Source organism: Simochromis diagramma, unplaced genomic scaffold, assembly GCF_900408965.1.
Source record: "Simochromis diagramma unplaced genomic scaffold, fSimDia1.1 OVJJ01000344.1, whole genome shotgun sequence".
NCBI lineage: Eukaryota > Metazoa > Chordata > Actinopteri > Cichliformes > Cichlidae > Simochromis > Simochromis diagramma.
In genome coordinates, this window is record NW_024387375.1 from 5,508,446 (window position 1) to 5,519,629 (window position 11,184).

The 11,184-nt window shown below is 39.7% G+C and overlaps 1 protein-coding gene and 1 non-coding gene across 2 annotated transcripts; both read left to right on the forward strand.

Moving 5' to 3' along the window:
* Window positions 1-232: 232 nt before the first annotated feature.
* On the forward strand, window positions 233-319 carry trnastop-uca. Its single transcript has one exon. It is a non-coding gene; the product is annotated as a tRNA-Sec (tRNA).
* Window positions 320-1,213: 894 nt separating this feature from the next.
* Window positions 1,214-4,758, forward strand: mrpl28 (mitochondrial ribosomal protein L28). Its single transcript, XM_040009441.1, has 6 exons — window positions 1,214-1,346; window positions 1,778-2,083; window positions 3,350-3,502; window positions 3,584-3,718; window positions 3,818-3,904; window positions 4,329-4,758. The coding sequence occupies exons 2-6, from the start codon at window positions 1,799-1,801 to the stop codon at window positions 4,422-4,424; spliced, it is 756 nt and encodes a 251-aa protein (XP_039865375.1). The 5' UTR covers window positions 1,214-1,346; window positions 1,778-1,798; the 3' UTR covers window positions 4,425-4,758.
* The last annotated feature ends 6,426 nt before the right edge of the window (window positions 4,759-11,184 follow it).

The following is an 11,184-nucleotide window of genomic DNA, read 5'->3' on the forward strand; positions in this document are numbered from 1 at the left end:
CCAATCAAAGCACGTCTGCTTTGCATAACAGCGCAGACTTGATTACATGTCTTTTCTTCAGTGATTTATTCGCACAAGAAAGATTAGATTATCTGTCTTACAGTAGACGGTCGTTTTTGTGACCTATCTTTGATTAAAGCACGCTTAAAACAGTCACTGTATGTAGCACCGTGAGTCAGATGAATATTAAAGGTATGGGGTATTTATACGCGTAAAGAGGATGTCAGTAAGTGCCCGGATGAGCCTCGGTGGTCCGGGGTGCAGGCTTCAAACCTGTAGCTGCTTAGCGGCAGAGTGGTTCAATTCCACCTTTCGGGCGTAACGGCGAAGAACAGTTTTGAAATGATGAGTAATTGAGCGATTAATGATTTGTGTTGTATAAACGCTTAAAAACGCATTGTGCCACTTCCTGTCAACCTTCGTCATTGCTCTCCAAAATAAAAGTTCATGTTTACGGACTCTTATATATCAATATCAAAATAATAAATGAAATATTCAATGCAGGAGATGGTAATGGTCCTCCAAACCATGAGCACTTTAAACAGAAGGGTTTCACAAACAAAGTCCTACCTGTACACCGTCTCCACTCCGTCTTGTGACAGATAGACACATCTGCATATAAATATAACTGTTAAAACACATATATGTGAAAAAAAAAAGATTGTTTATATATTTTTATTTCTTTTTAAGTAAACTCCCTGCAGAGTTCAATGAACTACAATCCCTGCTATGGAGAGATTATCGTCTCTTGTTGAATCTCTTCTACTACTGATTTAGGTTCTCTTTAAGGATTTCTTTTCTTCTTTAAGCTTCTCCCTCCAGTAATTCATTCTATTTATCTGCACGCTAAGTGTGCAATGAAGTCTGATTAACTGGCTAAAAGACAAAAACACCTTGACGTTAGGGTTTAAAAAACAGATTTCTTGTACATTTATTAAGTGTAATGCTGCTTATAAGTAGTGAAGGATTTTAAGAACACTTCTACCGAATAATGAACAAAACACAGCGCTTAGATTCTTAAAGGAAGCTTTTGATGCAAAAAGATGAAAGAAACACAAACATAACACGTTTATATATATGATGAGTATTTTACAAGAACGCGTCTTTCGTTTGTTCTGGTCTAAAGTACATTTTTATTTTCTGCCCGCGGGTGCACATCCGGTTTGCCCGGAAAAAGCGACAGAGTGACGTCTTCTCTCGGCCAATCACATGTGACGCTGTTTGCTCTTCGCGGAAGTTGCGGCCAGTAGCGGAGGATTCACGATGCCCTTGCTGGCTTGGTGTTGAGAAAACGTGGATTAAAATCTCCATTGTTGTTTGACGGCGTTGCTTTTTCTAATTACGCGGTGAGACCTTTTAATGGTGCTGGTACAGACACTTATGGAGGGCTTGTTTCATTAAATAAGCCGGTGTGTAACTGTGTTGTTGGCCTGCATTGGTTAACGATCAGCTAACATCATCAAACTTATTCTGTTTCTGTATCCCAGTAGTTATTTATCAAAAGAAATAAACTATTCAGAAAAATGTTCAGCGTGTAATTACACAAGGCATTTCTGGCATTTTGCATTAACTGAAAAAAAAAAATACTTTCTGAGTCTTCATCGCAGTTCTCGCTTCATTATTTTAAGGATGCAACCTGTCACAGAAAAATCAGAAAGTTTTTCCTCTTTTATTTCTGCACCAGATTATTTTCTTTATGTATTAAAGCTGTATTTTTTTGATTGGTCAATACAAGCAACACTAAGTTTTGTTCTTTCATCCCTCCTCTGTGTTGCAGATTTGACTGTCAAAAGCAAAAATGCCTCTTCTGAAGTACTCCCCTAAAGTGTGGGAGGCCCTTAAAATGAAACAGGGCATCTATGCTCGTCTCCCGAAGCACTACCTCAAGTCACTTGAACAGAAGGAACCCACACCTGTCCACTGGAGGCCTCTAGGAGTCCAGTACCGAGCCAACCCCAACACGGGGCTGAAGGAACGGGTGCAGGATGTCCCAGTCCCAATCTACTACCCTCCAGAGTCCCAGGACGGCCTGTGGGGAGGAGAGGGCTGGATATCGGGCTACAGATATGCCAACAATGACAAAGTTAGTCTGTAGAAGAATAGGGTTTTTTTTGTCTTTTTTGTGCTGCTGTTGTGTTCTTTTGATTTCCTCTTTTGATAATTCCCTATAAGAATATTATATTATATAAAATGCTTGTATGAAAGCAGGGGGCAGCTTCTGAAGAACAGAGCATTAGAAGTTGTATTCCTGAGTTTGCTCCATTTGATTTGCATCAAGCCATTGTGTCTTTACAGAGAACCATTCACAAAAGTAAAGTGATCTTGAAAATATGAATTGGGTGAAAATTAAAAGCTTTACTGCTGCTTAGTAAAAATGGCAAAGCGCTGTATTGCTAAAGAAGAACATCACCTGCTGTATTATTGGCTGTGAAAGTTCAGCGTTTATATATATTAATCTGAGAGAAAAATTCTACATGATCAGTATCAGGATTTATAACAGCTGATAAATGAAAGTCAGAAAAGTAAAGATGATGGGAGAAATGTCTTTCAGCTATATTATGAGTGCTGATGTTTCGTAGTTTGTCCAATAGAGGACACTCTGCAGCTTCCTTGTTGGCAACATGGGTTTGGAGCACCACAAATACAACAACCAGCAGATCCAAGCAAGGTTGGGGAAAGTGTAAACAACTGAAAAAAGTTCAAAATTCTGCCTCAAGAGGAAATCACTAAATCGCTCACAGGCCCGTGTGAGCCTACAAACCACCTCCTCCACCTGCACATATATCTCTGTTTGACAGGTGAGAGATGATGTGAAAAATAGGTGAGGCGCCTCTTCACCATAGTTCTGTAGTAGAACGCCACCTGAACCAAAAGAGGAAACATCTCCTTACAAATAATGATAATAATAATGACGATAATAATTCCTTATTTGAATCATACCGAGACAGATTTATGTGCCAGCTCCTCTTTCAGGTCACACGAGGCTTTTGTCTTGATCAGAACCACTATTTCTTCTTTAAGAGCAAGTCTCTGAGGAGTTTGTTTTTCTCCACAAGCTGTGGGATGAACTCTGACTGCTGCTGTCTTGCAGTAGTAGTTTAATAGAGTGGAGCTACAGGTCATTTGATAATGACAGACTCATTGGAGAAGCAGCTGATTATTTTCAGTGATATATTTGACTATTGCCAATGAGAATACTTGTGGTGAACCACCTCATGTGATATTATGTGATATATTTATTATTTAACCTGAGAAAATTAAAAAAGTGCTCGTTTTACTTACTCAAATGTATTTTTTCGTGTGTGTGTTTTGAAATAGTTTAAAAGTTGTCTAAACTGTCTTTGTTTAGATGTCCACTCGTCTGAGGAAAACTTGGAAACCGCAAGTGTTCAAGAGAGAACTTTACAGCGAGATCCTTGACCACAAGTTCACCATCCCAGTCACAGCTCGCACTCTGGACCTCATCGATGCTGCTTACGGCTTCGACTATTATATCCTCAAAGTAAGAGAAAACTACTCCGGTTCAACATGAACTTTTTCTTATTGTGTTTTCCATGTGTCTCTAACTAATGACTGGTTGTAGACACCAAAGGAGGACCTCAACTCCAAACTGGGGATGGACCTGAAGAGGGCAATGCTGCTTCGTTTAGCACGCAAAAACACAGAGCTTTACCCTAATGACCCCATTAAACGAGAAAAGGTTTACGAGAAATACAAGGTATGTCTAATATGTCTGAGTCAACCAAGGACCCGGTGAGTAAAGTCATCAAGGGAAAAAATAAATAAATAATACTCCCACTTTTTTCTCTGTGAGCAGCAGTTTGAGATCCCAGAAGAAGTGGTAGAGTGGGTTGGTCTAAGTCTGGAGGAGGCTGTGGAGAAACAGCGGCAGCTGGAGCACAAAGTAATGAGTCATTTAAGTTTTAAGTTGGTGTGTCTAGAGTGAGTTATGTGTCAGTATGTGACATCACATTTACAGAAAAAGGTTGTGAGAAAAGGGAAACCCTGCAGGAGGAAGACTGTTTCCTATTTATCCACAGGCCTCTTTACTGGTGGATTTGAACCCTTAGTTTTTCCTATTAAAACCACAGTGGTGCTTCCAGGACCATGTGAGATGAAAGCTGACAATGTTATTCTTTGTTTTATATTAAAATGAGCTGTAACATTTAAAGGTCATGAGATACATCTTTTGATAAATCTCTCTTAAGCTACATTTGAAGCATTTTTGACATTTTTAAGTTATTCATCTATGTTGCAGTAATAAATTAAAAGAAAGGCCTACACATGAGACCAACATGTTTAGTTGTCTTTATATTCTTGTCCTTCAGGAACCTGAACCTCTGTTTAAGGTCTGTGTGGATAAGCTGGTGGAGGAGCTGCACATGAAGAAACTGTTGGAGCCACACGTCATAGAGAAGAAGTGATATCTTGAACCATTTGTGTAACTGGAAAAAATTATTAGGTTGAACTGTGAAGCTTCTCTGGATCTGGTGGAGAGTTTGAATCCCCACATCCTTGTTTCTGAATGCAACCGGGAAGAGCGCAAAGGTGAAAGTGACAGAAGAAACTAAGCCATGTTGGTTTAATACTTATTTATCCTATTTCACTTATGGATTATTCCTCTTTGCATTTAACAGCCTTGCATAAGGAAGTTCAGGAATTAAGGGAAAAACCTCCAATGGTGTAAATATTCCCTGAGCAGCTCTGACATGAGGCACATGTATAGAAAATAAAAGATTCCTTTCTCTTAAAACTTGATTCTGTTTGTTTGTTTTTTAAAGAATATTTAATGAGTTTATTTTTTAAATAACTTCAATTTGAAAACACAATTATCAAACCATATAATATATGTTTAAATGTACCTTTTCCTTCAGTTAACATGGTGTTAAGGTGTTACTTATCCACAGATGTCACTGTACATTGTCCACACTGAAATACATCCACCTGTGCTGATATCGACATGGCTGTGACGGTGGGTCTTGAGTAAGTCGGAATATTATCGAAAGAACAATATCCACCAGTGTCGCAGCAGAGGTGTTACAGCAGTGAAGCACATAGACTGGTAGCAAAACCCAGAGTGAAAAAATTATCTGCTAATTAATATTACCGTGCATGCAAAGATATCGAGAAATTTACCGATTTTTTTCCCCGTTTGTTAATATCATCACTTTACTGAGTTCTTTTGATTCCTCAGAAGCATCCGATGGAAGACAAAACACTGCTCAGTAGACCATTTAACACTTTATTTCTCTTTTACAATACTTCTAGAAGGGAGATGCGTCCTGCGAGACACGTTGCAGCGGATCTCAAAATGGTGACGAGCCCCTGACAGTTTTATTACAGAAGATCTCTCATTATAGTCTAAACAACAGCATTCCAGTAACTCCACAGAAAATGGTTCCCTCTTATCTATATTTTCCCAGGCAAGCATAGTCTCATGTCTTTATTTTCAGGGCTGTGTCCACTTAATGCTACACTATATAACTTTATAGCACTTATTAATAAAAAGCAAAGCATAATTGAGGCACTGAAAATGATTTAATCCCAACTCTTCCAACTGACAAAAAAAATCAGTTTGTGTGTTGATTTCAAAATTCAAGACTGTTGTTATTATATAAGCATAACACAAATTAAGGTAATCCTCCCACAAATGGAGAAAAAAAACATACTGTAATTTGTATTTATGTTACTAACTCCAAAAGTTGATTCTGTTCATCTGGTTGTAGCGTTTTCAGTAGGAGAAATGTTTCGTCACTCATCCAAGTGACTTCTTCAGCCTCAGCTGACTGCAGGTTTCCCCAATCTTATAAAAAGTACATTTGCATAATGAATGAAACCAGCCCACTGAAGGAACAATGGGCTGGGAGGTCAGTTCCTTAATCTTAATTATGCAGATTCTCATGACTATTGATCAACAGCCACTGATCAATGGCCATGAGTACCATTCACAGAGAGTTGGGGAATGGCTGCAATCACAGCATTGTAAGATGGCAAAAGATGTACCCTTAGGCCCCCTCCTCGATTCAGAGATGGTCTTTCGCTTTTTATGTAAATGGCCTCCTTGACTCCGCGTTCAAACCAGCGTTCTTCCCTGTCCAGAAAGTGTACATCCTCATCATTGAAAGAGTGTCCACTGGCCTGTAGGTGTAAATAGACTGCAGAGTCCTGGCCTGACGAGGTAGCTCTTCTGTGTTGTGCCATGGTAATTTTTCTTTTGCAACAACTCATGAGAATTTCAAAGCTGTTCTTTAACACTCCGACACTGGTCTCTCAATCTCCCCTTGGAGAACCACGAGCTTCCCCATGATGGTATCAAACTTCCGTTCTGTGGTGTTGTCATTCTTTTGCTCAGATAGCCGATTCTGAGAACTCACGACTGCAGTGAGCTGTTCTACGATGTAATCCAACTTTCGCTCAAAGGTGTTATTTTGAGCAGGCCTCTCCTTGATGTAAACCAATATACGTACAGAGGTGTTATTCTGAGTATTCACGGCAGCTGTAAGCGTCTCCAAGGTCTTAACCATGCTGCTTTCAATGAGCCCATTTTGAGAAACTCACGCCTCTCCCATCGTTCCAATCCCAGCGGGCAGCCTTGTGGGGGTTTGAACAGCCGGTTCCGCTTTCTTAATTCTCCGATAAGTCAGGGCCAAGCCAGCTCCGATCAGCCAGAACCCTGTTACCATGGTTCCGAATAGGTAGATATCTTCAGCACTCAGGCTCACCCAAGCCCAAACTTCTCGTTGAGAAAGGGGTGTCAATTGCATTTAGGGACCAGTTGATCCAATCCATAATTCCTCTTTTAGGTTTTAGAGAACAGACTGTGAGAGAATGTTCCAGGGAAAAGTAATACAAAAAACACTAGACTAGACAAGGACATAAGAGGCTAAGCAGGGAAGCTAAGGGAGAGGAGGAGGAGGAGAGGAGAAAAGTGCGACCGCCTTCGTCAAGAGCAAGAGCAGAAAAATGTGTTTGTAGCAGCACTGACGATGAAAGGTCAGAGATAAGAAACAATACAGAATCTTGGTCTTTTCCCCCTAGACACAAAGCAATGACTAACACAACACAAGTAAGCAACAGTTTGAGCTTCAGCCTGAAGAACTTTCTCACTAAAAACAAAGCCTTTTTACATTTTTCAATCACTTGTGTATATTGTCTTCAGTGACTTTTCTGAGGACAGATCTTATTTCTTTCAGTCATTCCATCATCTTCTGTCACAGTTCAACTATTGTTTTACTACTTGTTTTTTTCATGTGCAAAACAAAAGCACATCCTCTTGATTTTAAGGTTTTCTAAATCAGCACATAACAGAACACTGGTCCTAGTGGGACTATTAAAGAAAAAGAAAAAAAAAAAAAAAAAAATATATATATATATATATATATATATATATATATATATATATATGTACTCAGATGAATAACAAAAGATGACATATACAATGTCATTATTTATTTAAGAAAAAAACCCAAAAAAATATAGAAGGAGAGAAACAATGATTCAATAGCTTGCAAAAGCCTCTTTAGCATCACGCTAAGGAGTTGCTCACATCATTTTGAAGAAATTCCGGCACACTCTGTTCTATTCAGTTCATTGAGATTTGCAAGGATTTATTCATGTACAGCTCTTTTAAGGACCAGTGACAGCGTTTCATTCAGGGTTGACATTCACCTTGATTCTTTTCTTTTTCAGCATTTCTGTTGTAGACCTGCTGCTGTGCTTGAGATCCTGTTGCATGACACAATATCAAACACGCTTCAGCTGTCAGACAGATGGCCTCACATTTGACTCCTTGGTACTTTGGTATAAAGACGAGTTGACAAACAACTCAATAACTGCAAGATTCCCAGGTCATGTGGCCACAAAACAAGCCTCGCTTTGCAGACCCTAACTGATACTTACCCCAATTCATTTTACTAAATACCAAGAATGTCCTTCATTTTTCACACACTGCTTTGATACTATGTCCCAATGCACTTCATTTAGTGTGTTTACTTTTATAATCTCTCTTTTTTAAATCATGTGTTATTTTAGAATGATGAATGTCTGTGAAGGTTCTCAGTCATCCAGGTCATCGTAGTCAAAGGAGCTTGCAAAGAAAAGCGTCTGGACTTCTTTAAGTTGCTTGAAGACGTTTCACCTCTCATCCGAGAAGCTTCTTCAGTTCTAAGGTCAAATGGTGGAGAGTCCCAGATATAAACCTAGTGGGAGTAACCCCCCACAGAGGGACAAAAGGACCCCCTGATGATCCTCTAGTCACCTGAGCCAAGGTGTGAAACTGGGCGTGGGTCCAAATCAGCCAGAGTTTCGGGTGTGTTCATTGTGAAACCTGGCCCCACCTTATCATGCGAATTCCTGAGGTCAGATGGCTCAGGATGTGAATGGGCGTTAAGGCGTCTGGGAAGGGATCTCAAAACTGGATTATAGATGGCAGAGAGTTGGTGTCGTAAACCCCCGCCTCTGTTCAAAGATGGAAGCCCACACACACGGACCAGTACCTCCTCTTTGACTCCCATCACCCTTTGGAACACAAACTTGGAGTAATTAGGACCCTACACCACCGGGCAGAACATGTTCCCTCTAAGCCTGAAGGAAAAAAGAAGGAACACACACATGTAAAGGAAGCACTCAAAACGTGCGGCTATCCTAAATGGGCATTCTTAAAGTCAGCAAAGAGGCAGAGAAAAGAAGACCAGACACCAGCGAGGGAGGATAAGAAGGACAGACGCAACAACATTGTCATCCCCTATGTAGCCGGTGTATCAGAGAAACTCAGGAGAGTTTTCTCCAAGCATGACATCCCAGTGTATTTCAGACCCAGCAACAAGCTCAGACAAAAACTGGTTCACCCGAAAGACAAAACGCCAAGACACAAACTTAACAATGTGGTGTATGCTGTACAGTGCAGCGAGGAATGCTCAGACCTCTACATTGGAGAGACCAAACAGCCACTTCACAAGTGCATGGCACAACACAGAAGAGCCACCTCCACAGGACAAGACTCAGCAGTCCATCTGCATCTTAAGGATAAAGGACACTCTTTCGAGGATGCCAATGTTCACATTTTGGACAGAGAGGAAAGATGGTTTGAAAGAGGAGTGAAAGAAGCCATCTATGTCCACTGTGAGCGACCATCTTTGAACAGAGGCGGGGGTTGATGAGGATCATCAGGGGGTCCTTTTGTCCCTCTGTGGGGGGTTACTCCCACTAGGTTTATATCTGGGACTCTCCACCATTTGACCTTAGAACTGAAGAAGCTTCTCGGATGAGAAGTGAAACGTCTTCAAGCAACTTAAAGAAGTCCAGACGCTTTTCTTTGCAAGCTCCTTTGACTAGAATGATGAATGTTTAACTGACTTTCTTTTTTTAAATTTAGTGACAGTCGTTTTCATTTATTTAACTTTAAATTTGTTTACTAGTTGTTATTGTGCCAGGTTAGCTCCTACTATTGCAGTTTGCATTACTAAGAGCCTGATGACCACTTTTTCCTGAAGGGTAGCTGTATGGGCAGAAACAACCCTCCTGGTCTTTCAAGGGTTAAGAGTTCAACTCTGCTCAACACCATGACCTTTGCACACTGTAGTTGTTGGTGTATGGGAGGATGATCTCTCACCTTTCGCATCATGTGAGCTGCGGCCTGCCATCCTCGTGTGCCAATGTGCTTGTTGAAGGAGATGTTGAGATGTGTGGCCGACTCATAGTACTCTATCATGTCAAAGAGAGCTGAGGCACCCTGAGGGGGAGGAAGAGGGAGAGAATAGGAGAAACATTAACCAACAGATTAAAATCTAACAACTTAAAGAACTCTCACAGTTGGTCGATAGTGTTACAACGCAGGAAGAGATGTTGTAATGCAGCTTGGAGCAGTTGTAGTTGCCAGGGTAACAATCCCTCAAGGCAGGTGAGAAGTGCTGAGGTGTTTCCATAGGGCCTCAGGTGTATGTAGAGATACTACAGCTCGAAGGACAAGTTCATATGCTTGTGCAACTGTTTACTGTTGTAAAGCAAAATATTACGATTCAGTAGTATTCAAAATACCTGAGAACTGACTCTTTTTTTCAGATTAAGGCTCCAACGTTTAGTAAAAGAACCACTAAGTCTGAGTCCCGTTAAAATGCACTAAAATGATACACTGCGAAATGAGAGCCACTGGACCACTGATTTTGCACTTAAAACCATCTGAGCAGCTTGCAGAGTTCACAATGGTTGGATCTGTCAGACAAGGTTCAGTCCACAAATTCTGACAACTTGCAATTCACCTATGCATGGTACAATCAATGTTCCCTCTAATTTTTCATGTGTCTGAGCGAACACGCAAACTCCCTGAGCGGACCCTTGGACCACTGTGAGCAACAGTAGACGTGTGCACTGAATCCATCCAAGTTACATGGTTTATTGAAATAATCAAATTACAGCATTTACATTTATGTTAGACTACTTACAATGAAAATTTAAAAAAAATAAAAAAATAAATCTTGTTCATGACCTGTGTAGTATGTTAACACTACTGGAAGTAAAAATAACTTTACACAACAAATATATATATATATATATATGTATATATATATATATATATATATATATATATATATATATATATATATATATATATATATATATGCACATGCATCACATATGTACATACATATATGTATGTGTGTACTGTATGTATATATATAATTTATTTGTTTAATAATTTATTTATTTATCTATTTATTTTTTAGTGGCTGAAACAGGCTTCCATATTCCATGTTGCTTCTCTATCGTTTGCTAATTTCTTAAGATATTAAAACCACAAATGAGAGTCATGTGGCTTGCTTAAAATTTCTTTACTCAGTGTTTCAGTGTTTATACAGTCTCTGTCAGTGTTGTGTTTCTGAGGTAACAAGCAATAGCATTCATATCAAGGTGTTCAAGGGTCCCTTTGCTTTGGTTACTCAATAACAACGTGTGCTGGCTTGCTGTGTAAAGGAGGCCTACAGTCGAGTCAGTGAAATATGCTGTGACTCACATGTTAAAGTTAAACCTGTTATCAGCAAGACCAAGGGTTGTGGCATAAGTAGGTGGAGCTGGACATTTAAAAAAGCTGATAGGAAAAAGGAACCGTTTTGATGAAAATGAATACATTTTATACATGTATAGAAGTATACATAATAAACAATATTCAATAAACAAATAAAAGGCATT